General features: G+C 37.6%; 2 protein-coding genes and 1 long non-coding RNA gene across 8 annotated transcripts in view; 1 reads left to right on the top strand and 2 right to left on the bottom strand.

The window, feature by feature from the left end:
- Positions 1-399: 399 nt before the first annotated feature.
- On the bottom strand, positions 400-9392 carry LOC107560376 (uncharacterized). Its single transcript, XR_001605721.1, has 3 exons — positions 9298-9392; positions 8953-9014; positions 400-816 (listed from the first exon to the last, which is right to left on the bottom strand). It is a non-coding gene; the product is annotated as an uncharacterized lncRNA (long non-coding RNA).
- A 1138-nt stretch (positions 9393-10530) lies between these two features.
- Positions 10531-16748, top strand: LOC107560383 (creatine kinase, testis isozyme-like). Of its 2 annotated transcripts, XM_016244546.1 has the most exons (8): positions 10532-10633; positions 11281-11485; positions 13828-13982; positions 14066-14198; positions 14342-14513; positions 15865-15988; positions 16078-16267; positions 16345-16748. In XM_016244546.1, exons 2-8 carry the CDS (start codon positions 11293-11295, stop codon positions 16521-16523), a joined length of 1146 nt encoding a protein of 381 aa, XP_016100032.1. In that variant the 5' UTR covers positions 10532-10633; positions 11281-11292; the 3' UTR covers positions 16524-16748. The 2 variants fall into 2 exon arrangements, with proteins under 2 accessions (XP_016100033.1, XP_016100032.1); XM_016244547.1 differs by lacking the exon at positions 11281-11485 and having other exon boundaries at positions 10531-10633.
- A 697-nt stretch (positions 16749-17445) lies between these two features.
- Positions 17446-27760, bottom strand: part of LOC107560381 (apoptosis-stimulating of p53 protein 1-like) — a 61571-nt gene continuing 51256 nt past the window's right edge. For all 5 annotated transcript variants that reach the window (XM_016244541.1, XM_016244542.1, XM_016244543.1 and 2 more), the window contains 8 exons: positions 26272-26396; positions 25706-26186; positions 24298-25028; positions 22795-22932; positions 22561-22694; positions 22308-22474; positions 19020-19219; positions 17446-18649 (listed from right to left, as the gene is read on the bottom strand). In XM_016244541.1, the coding sequence (XP_016100027.1) occupies positions 18608-18649; positions 19020-19219; positions 22308-22474; positions 22561-22694; positions 22795-22932; positions 24298-25028; positions 25706-26186; positions 26272-26396 (2018 nt within the window). In that variant the 3' untranslated portion in view covers positions 17446-18607. The remainder of the gene's footprint in view (positions 18650-19019; positions 19220-22307; positions 22475-22560; positions 22695-22794; positions 22933-24297; positions 25029-25705; positions 26187-26271; positions 26397-27760) is intronic.

Below are 27760 nucleotides of genomic sequence, written 5' to 3'. Positions count from 1 at the left end.
TAAAAAATAAAGCTATATAGAAACACACACACACACACACATATATATATATATATACACACACTATATAAATACTATAATCCATATAAAAATACTAAAAGAACAAAATATATATGCTAGCATTTGGTTACTGTTTGTATATATTTTGAAATATATTTTAAAATACATCTGAAAACATTTTTTTCCCCATATTGGCAAACACATTTATGATTGTTTGATATTTCCTTGGATCAATGTTTTTACCCTGTTGGTGTCTTGAAGACAGCCGCCTATGTAAGCAATAGGCAACAAAGCATTGCATTGTGTTTTAGAGTTAACAGAAATGTCTGTAAAATTAATGGATAATGTCCCGGTAATGAGCTGCCAGTACTTTTTCTGTTACTTTACGGATTACATTTTTACACTGCTGTAATGCACTACACACAGTATGTAATGCAGCAAAGCAGTTTAAACTGTGAGAGCACTTGTAGGTGGAAAATGAGCAAAGACACTCAATCTTTCAGACAGGTGGGCTGCAACCTCCCCTCCTCTGTCCCAGTTCCTCAGTTCCCTCCATCCTCGTGGCCTTTTATCCAGAGAGAGAGGTGAAAGTGTGTAGGTTTGAGCACAAGCACCAAACAGCTGAGACCAGGCAAGACCAAACTATCATGCGAGAGGATAATTACAGTCTGCAGACAATTGCTCTCCATGTCCCTGAAACACTTTAGCAAGTCTTTGTGAATGCATCTTGTCAACGGTGCTTTGAAATCCTCTGCATTTCCCATGGCTCGGTGGTAGTCACAGGTGTCAGATGAGAGAGGTTTGATGAGCAACTTGCTTTGAGAAAAACATAGAACAGCATTGTCACACAGTGAGTATGAAAGCCACAGTAGTGTTCCCGTGTTAAGCAATGCCAAAAGGGGCAGCAGGACCTCCAGATGTCTCTGAAAACTAAAGGCAGGTGCCAAGCTAAACAATTACACTTGATCAACACTGTTTGAATAGATGCCCATTTACTTAAATATAAATCATGATCATAACCCCATCAAGATGCTGCATTACAATGAATTAGGCCATGGTGAAGTTGGCTGGGATGAAAAGTTAAGTGTGGCTGTTAAATAAAAGGGCCAATTGAAACCATCTGAACACAGATTATTTTTATTTATTTTTCAGAAGAATCCATTTTAAAGGATATGCAGGCATAACTCCAATATGAGAAGTTTAGGTCAATAAAAAAAAACTACTATTTTGAATAAAAAGTATTTTAAAAGTCTGGGGTCAGTTCATTTTTTTTTTTAAATTAATACTTTTTAAAAAATCTAGGATGCATTAAATTGATCAAAAGTGATTGTAAAGATATTTAGAATGTTATTTAAGACTTTTAGGATGAGCATATTAGAATGATTTCTGAAGGATCATGTGACTCTGAGTAAGACTGGGGTAAAGCCACTATAGGAATTAATTACATTTTAAAATAAATTAAAATAGAAAACAGTTATTTTAAACTGTAATAATATTTCTGAATATTACAGTTTTTACTGTATTTTTTATTAGATTTTTTACACTATTTTTTTTAGCATAAGAGACTTGCTGACCCCAAACTTTTGAACAGTAGTTTAAGTCAACTTGTAGGTTTTAATTAGATTTTCACGGAGACAAGATACATCATTCACACAGGCTGTGAAAATAAATGAAGGTACACAGGAGAGCCAATCATGTTGTGCTTTTAATAGGAGGATTTGTAGGAGGGGGATGCTTCTGACAGTGATGGATTCTGGGTAATAAATGTCCTAGAAGTTGTTTACACTAAGAGATGAATTGAAGACATGAAGGGAATGAAACTGGGGTGGTGGAGAATTGGGGGGGGAGGTGATGTTGGGGACATATTGTCACACCCTTCAAAAGATACACAGAAAATCACTTTAGGGCATCAAGAATGACCTTTTTAATCTTTTTAATAGATTATGTAGACCAGTGTATCATAAACATTTTTGGGGCAGATTATCTGCTGTTAGCATTTTAGCATTGGGTTGGTTGCTTGGAAAAGAGCTCTGAGCAGCTCTGAGCTCGATCAGTATACAGAGATGAAGGACACTGGCATTAAACATGATTATATAACACTCTTATGGATGTGAAATTCACTGCATGATGGGGTGAGAGAGGAGAGTGGGGAGAATGACAGAATAAGTAAGAGATAAAGGCAAGCTTTACACTACACATTCATTGATGTGGAAGAAATACAGCCCAAAACCCCAGAGATGTGTAAAGCCAGTTTTCTGCATCTAGAAATGCACCAATATCAAAATTCAGTCTGATAATTATACTTAATGTCTGGTCAGTAACTGATAATTGGCCATTATTAACATACAGTACTACTCAGTCTAAATCAGTCCCGAACTTTTTAAAATTAACAACACATTCTGATATTCACTGTTCTCTGATGACAGATAATGACAAGATTATATGCCAGTAAAATGAAAAATATGTAATATTTTTAGTAAGTGTTTTTTTTTTGGTAATGTTTTTATTAAAAAACATTAAAGGAAATGATTATTATTATTTCATTTTTTAACTAATTATAAAAAATGAAGACAGAAATATATTGTACTGCACAATTGTACTGTAAAGTAAAAAAAAATATATTTCATATGAATGATAATTTATTTAACCATTCACAATACTAATGTTTGTCTTAAATTCTTCACTTTCAAACATTCAACATCCTTGAGCTTTTTTTTTTTTTGAATATTGGTACAATTCTGTAAACTTCTGTGCTCACAAATGTTGAAAATGATGTACATGTATATTTTCAATGTTTATCCTTTTTGAATTTTTCATTTGAATTTGTTGATTATTAGCTTTGCATCAACTCACGAATGCCCTTACAAACCTCCAGGGTTTCATGTAAATACATTTAAAATAAAACACTGTATACTAAAATCAGTGTTTTTCACAACATTATAATATACAGTATGAATATATTATAATATATATATTCTTTATAGATATTCTTTTTGAGATTTGCTAAAGATTACATTTAACAGTGTTATTAAATGATTCATTTTTGAAACTAATTTAAGTGAGTGTTAGATGGCAACAAAAGTCATCTAAATGTAAAAATAGTTTAAACAGACATGAAAATTTAAATATAGATTCAACAACCAATAAAATAAAATTAAATTAAAGGGGTCATGATGCTGCATCTCTTTGGGTTTGAGACTTTAGTCTTTGCAACTTTAGGGATCTTATCAATTCACGAACAGCTTGTAACACTCCAAAGAGAAATGAACACTTGAAATCACATCATATGGCCCCTTTAAAATAAAAAATAAAACAATAATACGAACCTCTAATATCAGCCAATAACCAATTTGCTTCCAATCTATTGTGCATCCCTACTTGCCTCTCATTTGCAACCTCCAACAACATTTCAGTCTTTTGCAACTGTAAGAAAACTCATACAGACATGAATTCATCTAAGCAGTGCACTAAACAGGTCAACCAAGCAAGAAAGATTCTATATCGCATGCCTTTTCAAGACCTTTTGAACAATGAAATGAATCAGTTTAATGTGCCGTTTTCCACCATTATGCTGAATGGTTGGCAGGGAGACTGCGTGGGCATCCAGACTGTGCAGAGGCTGGGAATCATGCCTTCACTCATAATGAGCTACTCCATGAGCCTGCTGTGTCCTCTCAGCTAATCTTCCAGCGTGGAGAGGTGAAAGGAGCGGCATGACATCATCGCCACTTTTGTTCTCATGGCAACAATGGAGGCAATGTTTCATTAATACAGTAGCCATGGCATTCATATGCAAATGGGAGTCTGTGAATGAACGTCCAGCAGGTGTAAAACGGGAGGAGAGAGCTATTCTGCACTGGTCTAATGATAGCTCGTCTGCAGGAGACAGCGAGAACTACAATGACATGTAGGCCACAGGCACAAGGTCCAATTTTGTCTCCTAGCCCAGAAATCAATTACAGCGCAGAGAACGGAGGAAAAATAACTCTGCAGTCTTGACGGGACGAGACGGCCACAGGGCAAACCAAATGAGGAGCAAACAGATGAAGGTGACTGGGTTTTTCCCTCTCCGTTATTGTCTCTAATAAGTAGTTTTGGGGAACAGGAGCTGAACGCATAAACACTGCTGTAGAGAGTGTTTAACAATGCATCACAGGATAAATGAGCCTTTCCACTTTCACCCAATCCAGATTAGACAAAACCACTGGAGCTGGAGGAGGGGGAAAGAGAGAGACGAGAGAAATACAGAGGCCATGTTCCATCACAATGATGAGTGAACTGAAAAACGCCAGAATGAAAACATTACAATCATTATAGAACAGAACAGAATAGATAAACTCATAATTATTTTCATGTTAATAATCTGATAAATTGCAAAAATTAAAATTCTATACTATTTTTCTCAATTAATTAAATAATAATAATAACAACATCAAATTGTTAAAATCAATTATTGTTTAAATGTTACAAGTGAATTTAGACATCACAACATTATAATGTACAGTATAATACTCATTTTGAGATTGGATAAAGATTACATTTAATGGTGCTATTAAATGTTTATTTTTGTAAAGATATATTAGTGACACATTATAATAAGTTTTGTTAACATTAGTTAATAACATTGGTTAATGTCAACTAAAAATTTAAATTCTTCGAAAGTATTTATTAATCCTAGTTATTTTTGAATTTTTTTTTTACATTTACTAATACATTATTAAAAATCAAAAGTTACTTTTATTATTATTGTTAATATTATTTAATGGACCTGAGCTAATATGAACTATCAATGAACAGTTGTATATTTATTAAATTACATTAACCTAGATTTAAAAACACTGCAACAAATGCTCATTGTTAATGTTAATGCTAATCAGACTTTGTTGTTAAGTGTTACCAATTTATTTTTTATTAAGTGTTAGATGACAGCAAAAAAGCATTTACAATAACAATATAAATTCAAAATAACAATTTAAATAATAAAAAATCTGAACATTACAAAAAAAATGAAATGTCAACAAAAAAGTAACACTAACTTTACTTCTTTAAAAACAACGATGTTCCAGCCAACTTCAAGGCATTCATTAGAATTCCAACAACAAAAAACTATTTCAACCAATACTGAACAGTCACACACAAAATGTAGATTGTTCCAAAACATTCACAGCTTGAGATGAGGTCTGCTGTATATGATATATGATATATATGCTATATATGATATATGATATATATGCAGCATCTTATGCATGCCTCTACACGTGACCAGCACAGACACCAGCAGACGACAGAGAGACAAAGACCCCACCCACTCACCTCCTTCTGAAATTTAGATAATATTTCACATATCACAGCAAAACACGATCAGTGTGATCGATTGTTCCCCTTCCTCTGTGTATAAATTTGCTACAGACATTATATTCTCTGATACACACACCAATCCTGCTGCATAGCCCATGCACATCACTGTGACGTTGCATGTTGTGTGACTCAGTGAGAAACAGAGCGTGTGTATGTGTGTGTGTAATGACAGTGAATTAGAAAATATGTGAGTGTGTTATGTAATGCAGTGTGTCTGTTGAATGGTCCATCCCATCTGCAGCTGAGAGCTGTTTTTCGGTGAGTCAGCTAAGTGCACTACATTAAACAACAACGTACACGTTATGGACTCGGGAACAGGTTACTTTTGCTGCAGAGCTCTTCACAAGCACTAAGCGTAATCCCTCTCAAAGACTGAAAGTGTTACATTCACTTGAGATCCATTATAAGAGGGGTTCTGAGTACTTAATGGTTTAATATGCCAGTCTGGTACTAAAGAGACAGCACCCAGCAAAGCATGTTGTTGCACAGTGCTTTAATCAGTCCCATCTACAAGGAATATTTCAGGTTTCTCATCTTTAAAATTTTTAGCTGTAAACAAACTAACAGTATTTTTTTTTTAACTTTGCACCAGGGATGCACAAATTAGTCTAAATAAAGAGCACAAAAAACAGTCAAAATAGAGTTAATTATAAGATAAAAAGTCAAAATTATGAAAAGAAAATCATAAAATGTCAAATAAAAGTCATAATTACGAGATAAAAATGAAAAATTATGATTTAAAAAAAAATCATAATTATGACAAATTATGAGACGCAAAGTTACAATTATGAGCTAAACGTATACTAAATAATGACTAAATAAATCATAATTACGACATAAGTCAAAATTATTAGATACTAAGTCAAACGTATAAGTTATGATTATTACAAAGTTCTACGACAACAAATAAATATGAGATTAAATATAGAAATTATGTCAAAAATGATCATGATTTCATCATGAAAAAATTGTCAAAATTCTGAGATAAAAAGTCTAATTTTCGACTTTGTCATAATATGACTTTATCTTTTGTTATTCTTCTATTCCTAACATTTAAATACGCTCAGTAGAGCTTAACTTGTTTATAACCATGAATATTCCTTCAAGATCACACCAACATGTGTGTTAACCATCATGTAAAGCCTTTGAACAGCCATACCATATACCTACAGTTTTGAAACAACCCCCATGAGAAAGTTTAGTGCTTAACTCTACAGTGTGCTCTTGTCCAGCTTCAGTCTCTCAGCTGAATACACTGTTGTTTGGCGCAGCGACTGAAGGGCAGGCTCTCCACTCATGGATGGGCTCTGTCACAGCAGGAGGGACAGCAGTCTAGATTTATTATTCAAGATAATTAAGCTCTTATGAAAGCCGATGCTGACCTAAATTCATTTGGCTGGTTAAAATTTAAATGGCCTCTATCACTGCCAGCCTCTGTGATCACAATAGGTCAAGAGCAAAGGCGAAGCCAATTTTTACTGGGCACTGAATGGAGGAGCTGGAAAACTGGTTGCGCCAAGCTGATGCATACAATAGCGCTTGCCATTTTACTCGAAAGACTTGGGCAATCTGCCATGGTTGTACAGTTGTCTTCCAGTATTACATTATGTCATGCACTAGTTCTGCATATTTTCATTATCTTAGCTATTTATTATTCCATATACAATGTATTTTTATTGTGAAGTAGTTCAGTTTAACAGAAGTCCCTAAAAGTGCTCTACTCAAATTAATGTGACTAATAACTATGATATGAAGGAGCTTTCTATTCATTCCAGTGCAATTTTTCAAACATTTTAATGCTGCAAACACCCTTGTGTCTACATTCAGGGACTTTTATAGACGCAATGCTCATTGGTTCAAAAACTATCTGAGTGGTGCAGTTGGATTGGGCAATAGAGAACAGATGGCTGCCGACTGGTCAATGTAAGTGTAAGTCAATAGAAAGCAATGTAATCAGGGTTTTTTAAAGGCAGATTAGCTGCAACATATATCTTTAATCTACCTGGCTGGGATGCATCAACCGAAAGCATGGAAAACAGCCAAGCTGAGGAATCCTGTTGACCTTCAGCTCAATGTCACTGCACACATGAGCATTCTGAGGCAGGCCAGATAGAAATGGTTTGAACATATCATTTGAAGGCGATATGTAATATATGATGTGCTACGCTGACTTATCTCACTTCTGTGAATTTAATCAGTCCTGGTGGTGTATATGCAAAAATTATGCAAAATTGCCTTTGACAGACATTTAACATTCCAGAAATGCTTATTAATATACTGTTCAAATTAAATGAAGATCATTAAATATTTTCAACTTTATCCAACAAACCTCCATATTGCATGCAAAAGTTGGATGTTTTAATGTTTATGAAAAAATCCCTTACACTCAACAAGGCTGTTTGTTTGATCAAAAACACAGTAAAAATTTATATTGTAAAATATTACAATTTTCAAATAGCTGTATTTTAAAATGTAATTTATTCCTGCAATGGCAAAACTGAATTTTACTTACTCTTCAGTATCCTTTGGTAATCTTTCGAATTTGCTAATTTAGTGCTCAAGAAACATTTATTATTATTATTACTTTTTTTTCAGGATTCTTTGATGAATAGAAAGTTCCAAAAACATATTTTGTAACAAATGGCTTTAATGTGTTCTTGCTGTATGAAAGTATTAATTTCTTTTAAAATAAAAATCTTACTGATCCCAAACTTTTGAATGGTAGTGTACATAAGCTAAGCACTGAGGTGTGATTATATTAAAAATCAACTTCCAAAAGAGTTTTGAACGAGTAACAGATTTGAATACATTTGAATCATTTTTGGTTTCCTGTCTGCGTTCATTAAATAGTGCTGATTTGGCCTCTACACAGAGCTTCAGAGAGGTAATTGAGGAGGAGGAGGGGAGAAAGAAAGGATTAAATGCTTTTAAGAGCGATGCAAATGAGACATTTGAAGAGAGAGAAGGGGTGATTTTGACAGCTCCCTGTCAGGAGGGCTTGACAGAAAACACAGCTATAGGGAGAGACTTTGTAGGCTGTTAGCCTTCTGTGTAAGATAAAATGATCTGAGAAAAGGACTTCATTATTCTAGTAGTGCTTTGTGAGCTTCTCAAGGTGACAATTAGCACGACATGCTGTTATAGCTGCTCTTTTGTTCTGCTTTAGCATACATGCAGTGTTGTTTTTCGTCCATCAGTATTTTACCCAATGCTTTGTTTCTATAAAAACGAGCGAGCTAAAGGCTAAATATTCTGCCTTAGACCCTCTATGACATCAGCGTTTGTCTCACCCTGTCAAAATGTGATTGGTGCACACTACGTTGCACTCCCTGAACCGGGGAGAAAAAAAAACAGTCTACAGGGTTGAGGGGGAAAACACCGCCATCATGAACACTCATCAGATGCAGACTCAGGTTTTATTCAGAGATGAGTTCTCTCTTTATCAAATCGAACATTTTTTGTAAAAGAATTTGTAAAATATTTAAAAGAATATTTCAAAGTGAAAACTCTGCCTTTGCTGACCAGCATACCAGTTGTTATGCTAATACTAATGCTAAGTTGAACACTAAACATCATGCAAAATATGTGTTGTACCTTCAATGAGACAGTCAATCAATCACAAACAAGGGTGTGGTCAGGCTGGGCTTTCTGGGATACTAGAGAGAAACAGAAAGATACAGGTTAACATGAAACAAACTGCAATATGTTGTGTGATTTCTGACAAAGCAGGAGGTAGAAGCAACGCAAACAGCATTGAACTACACTAGAAGTCAAGCAGAGTGGAGATGACATTATCTTCTCAGCATGGAGGTCTCTCCATGAGCCCACAGTTAAGCTCCTAGGTGAGCTTACTGTACACAGGAGACTATAGTTAAAGCTGTGTTTCTAGTAAAAACATAGCTCAGACTCACAACGGCAAGGCAACAACCTCACACTTACAGGAGCAGTATATCATTTCCTTCATAGCAGGTGGTCTCTTAAATCCAGGAAATCCAGAAGGTTCTCATTAGCAATATATAGAGAAGACCGGAGGTCTGTCTGAAACAAGATGCAAAGGTCCAAATTCTGGTAACAAATTCATGCAAAATTCTTACACGATACTACAGCTATACGGCAGATAACAAAGTGTGGGGTCAGTAAGAGACATTTTTGAAAGAATTATAGGAGTAATTATATTTGTTAAATACAAAATACCAAAAGTAAAGAGAGTACATTCAGTGAACAGGTGAAGTAGCAGACATACGATTGTTACATTTCTGGACACCAGAATGAACATCAATTCTCAGCATTAAAGGTCTGATTAGTGTTAATATTGCCTAGGAACAAAGACCATAGTGAATGTAAAAAACAATTAAAATCATAATGAACTGAACAGAACATTATGTTACTGAAAGATTTGGTTTAGTTGAGTGAGACTGAAGCATTTTGTTCATTCATATTCATTTGTATATAGATACTGCCGAATGTATCACGTAACAGAGCAAAAGAGACTGCTTTAAAGGAGACAGTAAAAAGAAGCACTTGCATAAACAGTGTTTTGTTTCACAAGGCAATCTAAAGGACGACAACATGAAACCAGAAATAAATGCTAACCGAAATTCATTTCCTGGGAAAACAAAACCACTCCAACACTACATCAAAGTAATGGTGCATTAGGGTGATATATATTAAGGCCTAAACAAACACAAACAGACAGACTGATAGAAAGACTTTAGTGCCGCATAAATTATTCAGCCAGAACAATAAGTCATAGATTTCGAAGGGGTCCCTCAAAGTACTCCAGGGGGTCTGTGAAGAAGACTATAATAATAATAATATCAAAAAATAAATCAATAAATACAAATCTGATAAGCATTAAATAATCAACTAATATAAGTTGATTCTCTTCATAAAAAAGATATAAAATCTTACTGACTTACTCTTGTTTAGTACAGGTTAGACAATTTATCTGGTTAAGGTGCAAGACAAGAGTCTGATAAACGCATGTGATCGAATTCCACATTGTTCAATTTTGTTGTCAACCATGACAAGCAGAGCCGTCAAGGAAAAACATCATGCGATCAATGTAAGCAAATACTGGATGTTGTGGATGTGATGCGACGCCGTCCAATAGAATGAATGGACTCAAATAGCGTCCAATCAGAGGAGAGCTCGGGCTTGATATAAAAACCCCAACAAAGCCGCTTACGTCTGGACACCATTAGCAGTCTTTGTGTGGGTTCTGGTGGACTTTAGGAAGGATTAATTCCGCTTTCCCAAAGAAAATCAGTACAAGGTATGGATTTTGTTTGAGATCATTAAATCAAGCCTTTATTGTGATAATATTCCGAGAACATGATCTGATGACACTGCCAGATCAATTTACAAAAGCATACATTTGTGAGGTGTATTAATGATTCAAGTGTTTTCAGGAATGCATCGGCATTCAAACAGAAGTCGCGTATTTAAGCTCTGTTGGCAATTTGCAATGCGCCGTTTATGTTTACCTAAACTCTTTAAACGTGTCGCGAGCTTAGTAATGTCAATACAGAGACATTTAAACGCTTTAAATGATACGCTGGCCAAAAGATCGCAGATACGTGCATGACAAGGTGCTTGTGTCCCTAACATCAGCAACGACCTTGCAGTCAGCCTCCCTTTCAGCAAGGTCTTTGGAGACGTTGCGCATTACGCATCAGCATGCTTCAGAGAATAATAAATGAATCTTCATAATGCACGTTAGACACTGCGTAATCCGCATGCATTTACAGCGCGTGACGGAACACGTTTGTTGCCGTGACGTTCAAGCGATCTGAAACGGATTCCTCCGTTGTGACAAATGCGCTTTAATGCTGTTACATCATTAATGCAGCTGAGGGGCTGGCTTTGAGTCGGATTTGAACTTGCCTTTAACGTGTCCTTGTTTGCAAATATCTGCACCAGGTAGACGCAGTCATGCCTTTCGGTAACACTCACAATCAGCTGAAGATGAACTACATCGCCGAGCAGGAGTATCCCGACCTCAGCCAGCACAACAACCACATGGCGAAGGTGCTGACGCTCGAGATGTACGCAAACCTGCGGGACAAACAAACCCCGAGCGGCTTTACCGTGGATGACGTCATTCAGACCGGAGTTGACAACCCAGGTAACGTGACGTGACGTGACGTCCCGGATGCTCAAGATGGCAATGCACCTGTGTTTCAGGGTGTGATCAAATATGCAAGGGTTTGATTCGCAAAGTTGAGTTTTGCGGCTTTTAGTCCATGTGTGTTAGCTCTGAGCTCTTCTAAATGCTACTTTACATTTGAATGTCAGTAGACATGTACTTTTAGCAGAAAGTGTCCAAAAATGTGACTCATCCTGCACTACTCTATTTTTGACCAATCATATGCGCTCTAGAACAAGAACGTCCCTCCCCCTAATACCACCTGCAGCCAACTACCAAGCTTTATTTATAATCGCTAAGTTTTCACAAATCTACCATGAATAAAGAACAAATGCACATTTTCAGACTCTAATATTGTACATATAATTGGCGATTTTACGGATTATAAAACCAATAATTGCATCTTGGTAAAGTAAATTAAAAAGTTGCACTTTCAAGTTGAAATGGCTTGAATCTATTTCTAGCTGACTGGTCTTGTACAAAAATAAATTGAGCTAGTAAAATCATGGTTCCTGGCTGTGCTGGAATGAAGCACTTTGCTAATAATAGACAATTCAGTGGGTCTCTGAACGCTTTGCTAGAAACGTTATTAAACCATTTATGTGTAATGGATGACATTTTAAATGACAGCATTCATGCCCGTGTGATAAGCGTGTAGCTTAGTAATTAGATGTTAAAAGCAGGACAAAAATAAGCTTGAATATTCTGCATCTCCACTATGGAGAATGGGGATTTTGCACCGATATTTAAGTGCTTACAAAAAGCGTGCATTGACTATTCAAAGCATTCTTGGGCCTGATGCGTGCAAAATGAGGAGGCACTGAACCTAATTGCACTCTGCCTCTACATTCAGATTTGCATCCTTCAAACCGTGCTGCTTCCTCATGCCTGCTGCTGTAATCCTGCTGGCTAATGCATGTGATGCAGGCGATGTCCATCAAATTGACATCGGACGATGTCTACAGTGAAACATTGAGATGGATGATGACATTGAGAAGGAGGGAGGGAGGGGGGGACTTTGTGCTGAGTGAATGTTGAGACCGTCTAGAACAAGAACGTCCCTCCCCCTAATACCACCTGCAGCCAACTACCAAGCTTTATTTATAATCGCTAAGTTTTCACAAATCTACCATGAATAAAGAACAAATGCACATTTTCAGACTCTAATATTGTACATATAATTGGCGATTTTACGGATTATAAAACCAATAATTGCATCTTGGTAAAGTAAATTAAAAAGTTGCACTTTCAAGTTGAAAGGGCTTGAATCTATTTCTAGCTGACTGGTCTTGTACAAAAATAAATTGAGCTAGTAAAATCATGGTTCCTGGCTGTGCTGGAATGACGCACTTTGCTAATAATAGACAATTCAGTGGGTCTCTGAACGCTTTGCTAGAAACGTTATTAAACCATTTATGTGTAATGGATGACATTTTAAATGACAGCATTCATGCCCGTGTGATAAGCGTGTAGCTTAGTAATTAGATGTTAAAAGCAGGACAAAAATAAGCTTGAATATTCTGCATCTCCACTATGGAGAATGGGGATTTTGCACCGATATTTAAGTGCTTACAAAAAGCGTGCATTGACTATTCAAAGCATTCTTGGGCCTGATGCGTGCAAAATGAGGAGGCACTGAACCTAATTGCACTCTGCCTCTACATTCAGATTTGCATCCTTCAAACCGTGCTGCTTCCTCATGCCTGCTGCTGTAATCCTGCTGGCTAATGCATGTGATGCAGGCGATGTCCATCAAATTGACATCGGACGATGTCTACAGTGAAACATTGAGATGGATGATGACATTGAGAAGGAGGGAGGGAGGGGGGGACTTTGTGCTGAGTGAATGTTGAGACCGTGCGAGTCAAGTAGGTGATACTGCGCATGTGTCGAGCTCGTCTGTCCGTGCTCAACATCGTGATGTCTGTCAGCCATCGGTTATGGACTATGGCATCGTTTATTGGCCCAACCCTATTATGCACCATTTATTTTCCCTCATGCATTTGACTCTGCAAAAACTGAGAGAAAGTTGCAACGACAATCTAAGGTGTAATATTGGTGAAGCCCAACAAAAGAGGAATTGTGTGTTCTTGAATCTCATGATTACTGTAAGACCAACCATGTGGTGATAAACATGACGTGTGGCTATATTAAGCTGTTGCTTGTGACAATCTGCTTGCCATGAATGAATGATGAAGCATTTTGCTGTACACCCAAAGCGCTTTACAATCATGAGGGCCATTAGCGTTAAAGTTTCCGAAAATTCTTTGTATTGTCACCACCACGGCATATTGAAGTACTGCTGATCTTTTGTGTTCCAGGTCATCCTTTCATCATGACGGTGGGGTGCGTTGCTGGAGATGAGGAGACGTATGAAGTGTTCAAAGATCTCCTGGACCCCATCATTGAGGACCGCCATGGGGGATACAAACCCACAGACAAACACAAGACTGACCTGAACCCAGACAACCTCCAGGTACACCGCGCACTGTCTGGTGCATCTAATAGGCTTTAACATTTTAAAATAGTCTGCTGTTAATTTAGTGGTGTTTTTAATAGGGTGGAGACGACCTTGACCCCAACTATGTTCTGAGCTCCAGAGTGCGAACTGGCAGGAGCATCCGTGGTTTCTGCCTCCCTCCTCACTGCAGCCGTGGGGAGAGACGGGCCATCGAGGGTCTGTCCGTTGAGGGTGAGCTCGTCTAGGCACTTGTTTTCATAGGATGTACATGATTCATGATTGGTCGTTCAAGAGGAGTGGGCAGAAATGAGTGATTGAAGCATCCACTCTGTAATGATGCAGTTGTGTTGTGATCTATCCTGCGGTTTTCACAGCTTTGGGTGTCCTTGATGGTGATCTTAAAGGAAAGTACTATGCCCTCAAGGACATGACAGAGGAGGAGCAGCAGCAGCTGATTGATGACCACTTCCTATTTGATAAGCCTGTGTCCCCACTGCTGCTGGCCTCTGGGATGGCCCGTGACTGGCCCGATGGCAGAGGGATCTGGTGAGTGAGAGCAGCCTTTTTGGTCAATTACTCTTTTCTTCATAATATAAAGAAAGGTGTTTTTAAAAAAAAAAAATTCTTTTCTCTCTATGGATATTAATTTATTGGTCAATTACTCTTTTCTTCATAATATAAAGAAAGGTGTTTTTTAAAAAAAAAAATTCTTTTCTCTCTATGGATATTAATTTATTATTATTATTATTATTATTATTATTATTATTATTATCATTATTATTTTAATGGGTAATTCCAGCTTGAAATAAAGTCGTGTTGGTATAGTTTGTATGTTGCATTTTATATCCAAAATAGATGCATTTAGGTGCCATCTTTAATATTACAGAATAACTTTTATCAATGTTATAATACATTTTATCCATTTATTAAGATTTGGTTTCAATAAATGCATAATTTTTAAAAATGAAATAAGAACGTTTATAATTAAAACGTTTGTAGTAGCAATACAATTTTAATTTGAGTATTCCAACTTGATATGAAAATAGCCATGTTGATGCTATTGTATAGATTTGTATAATGTTGTATTTTATATTACAAAGTGGATACATTGGGTGCCATCTTGGCTAAAATATTAAAGTTTATTATACAGTATATCCAGTGTAGATATTATTTGGAGATTCCATCTTGAAATGAAAATGTTGGAGCTGATTAATTACTCGCCCTCATGTCGTTCCAAACCCGTTAGACCTTAGTTCATCTCCGGAACACAAAGATATTTTTGATGAAATCCAAGCGCTTAATGACCCTGCATAGACCGCAACGGCACTACCACGTTCAAGGCCCAGAAAGGTAGTAAGGACGTTGTTAAAATGGTCCATGTGACATCAGTGGTTCAACCGTAATTTTATGAAGCTACGAGAATACTTTTTGTGCGCAAAGAAAACGATGACTTTATTCAACCATTTCTTCTCTCCGGTGTCAGTCGGTGCGTGTTCACGAGGCGTTCTGACGTAGAATCCAGATGCGCTGTACCTTGTTTTCAAGCAGAGGAAGGCACACGTGCATTGTGGTACTCTCATGAGTGCACGGTGGAGACTGACACCGAAGCGAAGAAATTGTTGAATAAAGACGTTATTTTTGTTTTCTTGGCGCACAAAGCATTCTCGTAGCTTAAAATTATGGTTGAACCACTGATGTCACATGGACTATTTTAACAATGTCCTTACTACCTTTCTGGGCCTTGAACGTGGTAGTTCCCTTGCTGGTCTTACGGGTTTGGAATGACATGAAGGTGAGTAAGTAATGACAATTTTCATTTTTGGGTGGACTATCCCTTTAAATGTGTGTGTGTTTTTTTTTTTTTTTTCTCCCCACCCCTCTTAATGCTCTTAAATAGGCACAATGACAACAAGACCTTCCTGGTCTGGGTGAATGAGGAAGACCACCTTCGTGTTATTTCCATGCAGAAGGGGGGCAACATGAAGGAAGTCTTCAATCGCTTCTGCACAGGCCTCACAAAGGTTGGGTTTTTAAGCAATCTGAGACCTTCAACATTGCGAGCAGCTCCAGTGTTTGCACATTGTTAAATCCAAACCTGCTTGTCTTGCAGATTGAAGAGTTGTTCAAAGAGAAGGGCCATGAGTTCATGTGGAACGAGCACTTGGGCTATGTCCTAACCTGCCCCTCCAACCTTGGCACAGGGTTGCGTGGTGGCGTTCATGTCAAACTTCCTAACCTCAGCAAGCATGAGAAGTTTGGTGAGATCCTCAAGCGGCTGAGGCTCCAAAAGCGTGGAACAGGTATAGATTCACCAGAGCCATAAAAAGTTACCTGTACAGAATACCATCTCCAATACTAAACTTGCTCTCGTCTCCAGGTGGAGTTGACACTGCTGCAGTAGGCGGTGTCTTTGACATCTCCAACGCAGACCGTCTGGGCTTCTCTGAGGTTGAGCTGGTTCAGATGGTGGTGGATGGCGTTAAGCTGCTTGTAGAAATGGAGAAACGCTTGGAGGCAGGCCAGTCGATCAATGACCTTATGCCTGAGCAGAAGTGAACACTTCGTGACTCCTAACTTAACTCCTTCCCTGCCTCCACCAGTCTTCCCTTCCTCCAGTACCAATAATCTTAACTACATCAAGGAACATACACTCCACCAAAATGGTAGTGGCACTAAAGTTAGACGAGTCTTCCATCAGTATGAAGGATTTTGTATCCCAAACGTCCTGCAATGTTGAAGATGGAGCTTAACACCAGAAATAAAGTCTCTTTGGCCCATGGATTTTTCTGTGCATGTTATTTCTAAAAGATCAACTAAATTTGATTGCTGTAGTTTTGAATCCATTTCATTTACTACTGTTCTGCATGTGTCCCGTTGCTAGAAGGCAAAGGCCCTGTTGTATGGGTGGTGCTCTAGTGGTTATGTTGGAAGCTTATTTTATGTTTACAGACCTTTCTAATGTGTCTTTGATTTGGTGGTGTTTATAACCTGTCGGATAATCCCTGTGCTTTAAGGTTATTTTATAGGTGGACTAACAAGGTCATTATTTGCTTTAGAGAAACCATAATCTCAAGGGCAGTTTTTTTTTTTCTTTTCTTTACAAGACCGTAGTTCTCTCTTCCAAAAGAACTGTACTTGTATATTTATATGCGCTTGTTTTGATCGTTTTTCCCCCCCCCCCCCCCCCCCCCCCCCCCATCCCATATTTTTCTCTATGTCATTTTAATAGTGAGATCTGGAATAATGATACCTGAGTGCAAGGCTGAATTTGATGTGCCCCAAATATAGTGCTTTGCTTTTAACTGAAGAACTTTGATCTCATCTTCCATCATATACTTCCTATCAGTTGTCGATGGTTGTTTCAGTCAATTGGCTTTTTTTAGGCCACTAAAAGAGCATTGAACCAGATGTTAATCAATTTATCAATCAAAAACAGAGGGAGAGACTGAGCAAGGAGCATAACCCAAAGTAGACATGATTTCTTGCTACGACTCATTTCTTTTTATTGTGCACATGTATAGAACACAAGGTGCAAGTCACTGTATTTCACAGAAGCCCACACGGGCAGTTTAGTCTAACAGCATCGAGTCAAGCATGTCTCCTCTCCCGTCCCCATCACAGTATTTACAAGATTAAACTCCACAAAGCTCTTCACTGCCTCAATGGCAGAATATAAAAATCATTTCACATGACTAAAAACTGGAGTGGAGTGGAATGGGCTGGTATAATAAAGAAACATGAAAAAAAGTAGTATAAAATATGTAAATGCAGAGAAAATTTTCAGCTGAATTCATCGGAGCCATGGCGCTCCAGCCAAACCCTCTACAGCCAAAAAACCGACAAAATTGTATAGCGTCAGTCCCTGTAGGCTAAATACTTACTGATTTTATAATGATGGTTCATCTTAATCTCTCTATACACTTCACACACTCTTCGAAAAACACTTCACACTTCATGATGCTCACTGCAGTTTAAAAGAAAGATCACACTCGTACATAAAATTATACACTCATACACATACACTCAGTTATATGTGCCTTTATGAATCATATACATGCCCATCAGGATATGGGATTCCTCAGTCATAGATCAGAATAATCGTTCTATGCAAACTGTATATTTTGTTCTCTGCTCTAATATACTTCCAGTTTATACACTCGCTTTGTAGATAAACTATAAAATTCAAGTCCTTTGTTTTAAACTTCCATAACAGCTCTCATTCATCCAGTTCAATTCAAAGTATACAGAATCTCTCTCTGACAAAGAGCACCATCTGCCCTGGTCTTCTCAGCAAAGCATCATGGGTAAGCAACTACAAATAAAGAAAAGCTCGTCAAAGCGATTGATCCCCAAGGTGTGATGTACAGCTATAATACATTTTACATGGATACAAGAGAGCGTGTGAGGAGTGGAGTGGGAGATCCGGAGGCCTGGTAGCAGAGCTGATGGGGGCAGACCGAGAAACCTGAGGCTGCTTGTTTGGCCTGGTGTTCACTGGAGAGTGTGAAGTGCGGTTAATTGTGCCTCCAGGTTCAGGGTTTAGCAGCTTCACCCCTTCTATGGTCCAAGTGGCACATAGAGGTGAAAGATGGAGGTTCAACACCTCGAGACATCAGTCCACGCGGTCACCCACGAGAGGGTTATGCCAGAGACCTCTGACGTGGTTTTATTCTGGGGTAAAGCTACGGAGAAACAAAAAGACACAGCTATTAATATCATTTCATAATATGCACTGCCTTTCAAAAGTTTTTTTTTTTTTGGAAAGAATTAACACTTTTTATTCAAGAAGGATGCATTAAATTGATCAAAAGTGAAATATATACAAAAGATTTCTATTTCAAATAAATTCTGATCATTTGGACATCAAAGAATCCTGAAAATAAAGCTCGAAAAAAATGCTTCTTGAGCAGCAAATCATCATATTAGAATGATTTCTGAAGGATCATGTGACTGAAGACTGGAGTAATGATACTGAAAATTCAGCTTTGCATTCACAGAAATAAATTACATTTTTAAATATACTCTGCTGCTATATCCCGTGTGTGCACCTACCCCTAATAGGTTACGTGGCACATAGCCCTCTTTGTCATTGAGTTTACTCCACCACCACTCTGTCTCGGTATCGTCCTTCCTGCGTAGGACAGTAATGGCGTCACCCTCCTGAAAGGAAAGCTCATCTGCGCTCTGAGCCTCATACTCCCACAGCGCGTACACGACTCCCTTATTCATCACTCCCAGCTTCTCCTGCACACCTGTAAACACACAGAGAGAAAAAGGTCTTAATAAGGCATGGAAATATCTCATTTGGTATGATATTATGGCATTAACATGAGCACCACACAAAAAAATTGTTACATTATATTGGTGAGTACTGAGTAATACTATTGATCAACGTACATTAAAAGTTTGGGTCAGTAAGATTTGATTTATATTTATACAAAAAGTATCTTGTGCTCACCAAGTCTGCATTTATCCAATCAAAAATATAGTAAAAACTGTAATATTGTGAAATATTAAAATGACTGCTTTCTATCTTAATGTACTTTTAAAAGTAATTCATTCCTGCAATGGTAAAGCTGAATTTTGAACTCCAGTCTTCAGTCACATGATCCCTCAGAAATCATTCTAATATGCTGATTTGCTGCTCAAGAAACATTTCTTATTATTAGTGAAAACAGTTGTGCTGCTTAATATTCATGTAGAAAATCTGATACTTTTTCAGAATATCATAGTTCAAAAGAACAGCATTTATTTGAAATAGAAATCTTTTGTAATGTGTCTTTACTGTCACTTTTTATACATGTAATGTGTCCTTGCTGAATAAGAGTATCTATTTCTTAAAAAAAAAAAAAAAAAAACATATCTTACTGACCCAAAACTTTTGAATGGTAGTGTACTTAATATGTTAATGGAACTTTTGGAGAATTCTTACATCGATTATGCCTAAAAGCCCGACAATGGGCACGTAGTGATGGGATAAGTCAGGCTTTTTAAATCTTTGTAAATTATTGTTGTAAGAGCTCTAAACTCTGTACTTTGGGGACATCTGCTGGTTATAGCAGCGTAATTGCAATGAGAACTCAAAAATGTGTGACACTCAATGACATTTTCTACCAAGAAATCTATATCATCACTAACTATCAAAGAAAAATTATCTGTATATGTAGTTGTTTATTCATTTGTAGCTTTATTTGTGTTTGTAAAAAAGTGTTTTTGTTCTTTCTTTAACCCTTGTGTTGTGTTCAGAACCCTGTCACACTTACGAGGTTACAGAGCAAAAAGCACCCGGCCTCAAAAATTGCTAATAAATCACTCATTATGCTATATTATCTCTAAATATTGGATTCAATCTTTTTGTCAACTTCTTTTCTTTCATTTAGGACTGGTTTTGTATTTATATTTGCTTCTGATTAATCATAGGCCTCATTTATCTGAGAGTAGGCACCTCATTTTTTGAGTGAAAAAAGCATTATTTATGAATAATTTTCACAATATTAAATAAAAACTGATGAAAATTTGCACTGTTTATCGCACTAGCGTACTTTAATGTTTAATCGGGGAGTTTGCTTTTAAATGCTTTTATTTTGTACAAAATGGCACAAAGTCACACTTGTGGTGTTCCCGGTCAAAAATGTCCAGCCATTCAAAGTGAATGGGAAAGAATGAAAGTAATAGAAACTATTAGTGTTCAGGAGCATGTTGATCATGTTCACGTTCACATATGTACGTGTGCTTGCAAACATAAAGGCCTTGTACCTGTTCATGTTTGGATGCATGCATTCTCACGCTAACACACACACACACACACACACACACACTATTGGGAGTATTACAAGTTTTCTATTTCATCCTACCATGAACTGCAGCCAATATCATTTCATCAATCTGATAGTATAACTCTCTCTTTCTCTCTCACTCACTCGCCCACTCACCCACTCACTCTACCCCCCCACCCACACACACACACACACACACACACGCACTGGCTTCACCCTGCTTCAAAATAATCTTTCTTTCATCACACCTTCTAGACAAAATATTATGACAATAGGTTTTGAGGCTTTCATGTTCTCACAAAGCAGACAAAAGTTTACTAATAAATGCTTTAGCACAAAGACGGAGCATATAAATATTGTTGAACCATGAAATGTTCTCGATATGGCAGTGCTGTTTTTTCATGTCACAATGGTCAGATTTATTGTTGCATGACATTGTCTCTCTATGACAGTGTCAGTGTTATTTTTTGTGACAGTATAAATATTGGTTTGTTGTTCCATGAAATGTTCTCTATATAGAATCTTATATAAGGGATAGTTCACCCAAAAATGAAACTTCTGTCATTAATTACTCACCCTCATGTCGTTCCAAATCCGTAAGACCCCCGTTCATCTTCGGAACACAAATTAAGATATTTTTGATGAATTCTGAGAGCTCTCTGACCCTCCCATAGACAGAAATGTAATTACCACGATCAAGGTGCAGATACGTAGCAAGGAGATCGGTAAAATAATCCATGTGACATCGGGTTCAACCGTAATATTACGAAGCTATGAGAATACTTTTTGTGCGCAAAAGAAAACAAAAATAATGACTTTATTCAACAATTTGTCTCCTCCGCGTCACCCTGGTGCCATTTTGGAGAGTATCCACTGAACGCAAACAGCGTATGTTGTTCTGTGTCAGCTGTTGAAGCAGGGTGAAGCCAGTGCGTGTGTGTGTGTGTGTGTGTGTGGGTGGGTGGGGGTAGAGTGAGTGGGTGAGTGAGCTGAGGCCTACAATTAATCAGAAGCAAATATAAATATAAAACCAGTCCTAAATGAAAGATAAGAAGTTGACAAAAAGATTGAATCCAATCTTTGTTGATAATATAGCATAATGAGCGATTTATAAGCATTTGTTTGAGGCCGGGTAATTTTTGCCCTGGAACATCACAGGTGTGACAAGGTGAAAAATCTCCCCCAGAAAAGTATGAAAATTATCAAAACATTTTTTAGAAGTAGTTATATCCTTTGTGAACAAAGTCACAAAATTTCAGTCCAATGCGATAACATTAACTAGTATTTTCAGGGGAAAATATATTTTTTTCAGAGCAAAAAGGACCCGAACACCACATGAGTTTAAATAAGCTATTTAGTTTGATATTGTCATCTTACACAGCTATTTTCATATATTAAGTGAAACTAGAGTCTCTCAAAATTTTGTAGAGTAACTTTCATTTAGATCTGATCCTAAAAATTGCCTTCACTTTCCCATACGATTCATTAGAATTCTCAAAATGGATGGTATGTGAGGACAAATAATTATTCTGAGACCCACAGAGGAAAAGAAAGGCACTCTTACCATAGAGAAACTGTGAGCACTGTATATAACCCTCCTCCATCTCCTCACATTTGTCTGCTGCCGTCTCCACATCACTGATAGTGGTGGCAAAGATGGCAGCACCAGACTCCACCAGCAGCTTACACAGGTGCACGCTGTTACAGGAGGCGGCGCAATGCAAGGGTGTCCTACACATAGAGACACACAACGTCAGTTAGCTTGAATAGACTGATCAATCTCTTTCACACTGACAGATCCAACAAAGTGTCCTCACCAGCCATCACTGTCTGCTGCATTCACATTAACACCAAAGTCCAGCAGGAACTTGACGATGTGATGGTGCCCGGCACAGACTGCGTTATGGAGAGGTGTGATACCCTCATCATTAGGGGTGCTGGGATTTTCAACCTATGAAATGAGAGGAATTAAATAAGAATTTGTTAATGAAAATGGGCAAAATAAAGCAGTGTGTAAAGTGTTCACATGGCATTCATGTTATCATACACACCTCATAGATTATCCTTTGTACAAGGTCAAACTCGCCCTCCAGTGAGGAATCCAGCAGCAGAGCGAGTGGGATGAACTTCACTCTAAGGCCGTGACCCGTCCGCTCTGAGTTGGGTTTCTTTAAGTTCGTGCGTTTGCCCTGTTGAGGACATGGACCATTAGGCTTTGTTCACACAGCACACAATCTGATTTGCTTTTCAGATCAGCTCTTTAGGACTGATTGTCCACACTGTTGCAAGAAATATAATCTGACTGGTTTGTTCAGACAATGTAGTCGATATCTGGTGTATCTATATCAGCTAGTAATGATGTAAACACATTAATAATGTCAACTTGAGACTTTCCAATATAGCAAATGAGAGTAATTGTCAGTGTAAAAGGAGACGGAAACTAATGTGAACATAAGTGACATTTCATATATTTATGCTGCTGTCGAAATGAGTGTATTTGGACAGACGATGTTGCACAATTATTCCATGTTCAAAAGTGTAGGGTGAATTTTTTTCATGTTTTTGAAAGAAGGCTTATGATAACCAAGGCTGCATGTATTTTTTGATCAAAAATACAGTAATAATGTGAAATATTATTACAATTTAAAATAACTGTTTTCTATTTAAATATATTTTCAAATGTAATTTATTCCTGTGATGGAATTTATTACTATCATTTCTTATTATAGTTTTGCTGCTTAATTAATATTGTGGAAGCCATATGTTTTTTTCTTCCAGGATTCTTTGATTAAAAGAAAGTTTAAAAGAGCAACATTTATTTGAAATAGAAATCTTTTATAACATTGTCTTTACTGTCACTTTTGCTCAATTTAATGTATCCTATCGGAATAAAAGTATTTTTTTCTTTAAAAAAAAAAAAAGTTACTGACCCAAAACTTTCGAACAGTAGTGTAGTTTGTGCATTACCTATGCGTTGTTACCCAAGTTATGAGAAAACTACTCAATGTGACCGAAATAAGCATAAATAAATCTTGATTAAATATCTCAATTTAATCAAATACTTTCTCATTTGTAATCTGAAATGGGTTAGTAAATATCGGTTTTAATATTGTTGTTTTTTTCTTATTATTTTTTTGCTTTTCAGAGTACAAAAAAAATAATTAAAATTAACTGAAGTCATAACTGCAGACTTTTGAGATATGAAAAAGGTGACCTTTTTATTTTAAGTCACCAGTTGTTGCAATTAATAACTAATCTTTTATTGCAAATACATAATTTATTGTTTAATTACATATTATAATACAACCTAAAAAAATATAATACTGAACTTAGACTATTGTAATATACTATCTAAATAACAATATATTAATATGTAATAACAGATTGATGATGATGATGATGATGATGATAACGGTTATATTCAAAACAGTAAAATATTGCCAAAAGGCAACAACTGCAGTGCTGGAAATGAAACCTAAATGGATTTAGGATTTTCTAAAAATGATTAATATACAAGCTTGAGTTTGTGTGAGGGTGTGTATCAGTAGACTGACCGTGGGCTGGGATGAGGGACAGATGTCTGCTTCTTCAGGTGTGCTGGCCTCAGCTACAGGACTCTGCAAAATCGCTAATGGTTCTGCAGGATTATTGTTATTGTCTTCTACCGGTTCTGGTGCCGGAGGGGTCAATGCCTCAGCCACTTGCTCTGGGGGCTCATTATCATTGGCATCACTTTGTGGGACAACATCCTCAGCAACAGCACCCCCCGAGGGCACGATGGGTGTTTCTGAAGGTGGATTCCCATTGTCTGCATCAAAGAGCATTTCCCCTGTGTCCACGGAGGGCTGGTAGAATGGAGTCACAACTCCACTCACACCACCCATTCCTCCTTCCATCCCTCCAGCCAGGGTGTTGAACCTCTGATAGAGAAGTTTCTGGATGTTGGGCCCATTGGGACCCTCTGGTTCCGTAATCGAGCTGCGTTTCTTAAGCGGTCGTGGAGCATTGGCCAGTTTCTTGCGCAAGGTCTCCAGCTCAGCATCGCTCTGGTAGCGCATAGGGGAGTGCACCATGGGTGTGAGTTTAGTGGGGCTGAGAGGTCGCGGGATGTGGTCCACGTTGGGTGGGGGTGGCTCAGGAACACCCATGATTTGACCGTCAAGTTCAAGCTCAATGTCCAACATGTCTCCGCCTGGACCCTGCAGGGCAGGAAAGGCGCCAGAGCCCCCGAAAGGTAAGGGAGAAGGGGGCATAGAGCTGGGAGGCAGGACTGGCTTACCATATACTACAGAGAAAAAGAAGAAAATACTAAATTAAACTGTACTAATAAAACACTAACACATAATCAAGAAATAAACCACATGATTCACATTAATGCATCTGTCTGTTTTTTAAATGATTTTTTTAAGTGCTAAAAGGACATTGTTGACCGCTGCAATGTTTCTAGCTGTTTTTTGTCTTTCTTGCTGTGTGTGACGCATTGTTAAAGACGCTGTGTCAAGTTAAAAAGTGCAGTGAGGCACCTGCATTCTGTTGCACTGCATCTAGCTGTTTTTAAAAACAAGATGCATCCTGTATGAACATGGACTATAAAAATATATATATTTTTTATTTTCTTACTGAATGAATAATACTGATTTTAAGATTCCACAAACTTTTATTCTATGCACATTTATTTTGTAGGTATACATTTTTACAGGCGCATCCTGACCTTTTCTACACAATAGTTTTCATGGGTGTTTATCACTGAAGTGAAAGTAAAATAAATTGTATTAATATATTTTTACTAATGTATCACGTTATACGTCTCCCTATAAAATTGTACACACTTAGATCAGCATCAATACCCAACCCTGATGTGAACACCCAATAACAAACATTAAAATACTGCCCTATAGGTGAGCACAAACTGGCAGTGTTAGTAGTAAATTGTTGAAGTTTAATATTGTTTCTGATGTGTACCTGCTTTGACTGCGGGCTTGATGTTCATAGGGTAGTTCTTTGGGGCTGCTTGTTGTAGGTACATATGGTAGATGGAGCTTGAGTTCATGGTGGCTGGGCCTTTTCTGGGTGACTGCGGTCTGGAGCCCTTATCTGGGATGAACGGCCTTACCGCTACAGCCAGAGGAGGGTCTGGCCTCTCACCGGGAGGGAAAAAGGGTGGACTGTGCTGGAAGGTGGGACTGGGGGGTACAGAAATGCGCTGCTGGATCTGCTGAGAGGAAGAGCCGGTGGGTGCTGAGGGGACACGGGGCCAGGCCGGCTGTGGCGGTGGGTTCGTAGGTAAGCTGGGCGCCAGCCGGAGAGGAACATCCTTGCGTCGGTCCAAAGAGCTGGTAGAACCCGAGTTGGCAGATGAGAGGGGGTGGTTGCTGGTATGGGCTCCGTATGGGGGAGGATGGGGCTTACTGAGAGGAGGAGCTGAGCCCATTTTACTGGAATCCTGAATTTAAAAAGGATATTGTAAAATCACGGTAAAATAATAGGACAGCAATTTATTTGTGAGCACAGGTGTAAGTTAGCCATACCTTATCTCCAGGAGTGCCTGCAGGTGATGCCGTTTTACTGGTCATGTCTGTTCCAGACTCCTTCCAGTCAGGTGGTTTAACTGATGTGTTGCTCTTGTTAAGGGTAGGCCAACTGGTGTCATTTGCTGAAAATCGAAAGAAAGGGAGCATCACAAGCACATTTATTATTAGAACAGTATGACGAACTGCATTGCTAATATACTAGACATGACTTCTAAAGATGTCTAGGTATGTTCTTGAGTTAGGAGACATGAAGTATAACAGAAAAGAGAGTGGGGCTTCTCACATCTACAAGAACAGCTCGGGTGACCCTAAATTTCAAGATAATGCTGTTCTGCAAAGAGTTTACAAATGTAGTCAACTGCATGATATCTTGACATCTTCAACAGAGCTTAAAAGTCAGTCCTTATGAAACTCAAGCCAAATAAAGAGGAAAACTGATTTAAGTTAGAAAACAAACTGACTGAGCCACCACTCTACATACTTAGCATTTCTGTCTATTATGTGTGTATATTTTGTGTGATGTCAACAAGTTAGCTGAATGTTAGAGAATGATGAAATGGAGCCAGCAATTTAGTGAGTTTAAATGTACAGAGGAAGAGGTAGAGAGCCCAGTGAACCTTATCAGGGTAGAGTTTCACATCCCAACACAGACACTCATTTTCTCTCATGTGTCCTCGCACAATCTACCTGAATTACATTCTTACACACACAATCATATACACACATACTCCCAAAAGACAGGATCAGCAGCTTTTGACTCATATTGAATTGCAGTAAAGAGCAAATAAACAAGGGTGAATGTAATTGACCAGACTGAGGGATCTAGTATATCATTAAGGTTCTGTTGCTCATGAAAAACGTATAATTTTGCCTTCTGCCCTGAGCCATGTTTTGTCTGGAAAATTGCACCTCTGCAGTTTTTAAATGTGGATATGAAATGAAGATACAATGGAGTCCAAAGTCTGAGATCAGTGGAAAACAGAATTAGTTTGAGAATTTAGTGTAATATTTTTTTTCATTACAGATTACACTACCGTTCAAAGTTTGTCTTTTGTTTTTTTGGAAAGAAATTCATATATTCATTCAGCAAGCACATTAAATTGAAAAAGTGACAGTAAAGACTTTTATAATGTTACAAAAGATGTTCATTTCAAATAAATGCTGTTCTTTTGAACTTTAAATTCATCAATGAAACCTGGAAAAAGTATCATGGTTTCCACAAAAATATTACACTTAAGACTGGCACTGGCACTGAAGACTGGAGTAATGATGCTGAAAATTCAGCTTTGCCACAGAAATAAATTATATTTGAAAAAAATATATAAATGTTGAATATTTTACAACATTACTGGTTTTGTTCATCAAATACATTTTTCATCAAATAAATGCAGCATGGATGAGCATTGAAAGAAAAAAAAAAAAAGTATTTTTATCAAATCTTACCAACCCAAACTTCTGAATAGTAGTCCTTATTTTTATTTGATTT

This window comes from Sinocyclocheilus grahami, unplaced genomic scaffold (assembly GCF_001515645.1).
Source record: "Sinocyclocheilus grahami isolate Dianchi unplaced genomic scaffold, SAMN03320097.WGS_v1.1 scaffold722.1, whole genome shotgun sequence".
NCBI lineage: Eukaryota > Metazoa > Chordata > Actinopteri > Cypriniformes > Cyprinidae > Sinocyclocheilus > Sinocyclocheilus grahami.
The sequence above is the reverse complement of the archived record's forward strand: the minus strand, read 5'-3'. Positions and strand labels throughout refer to the sequence as shown.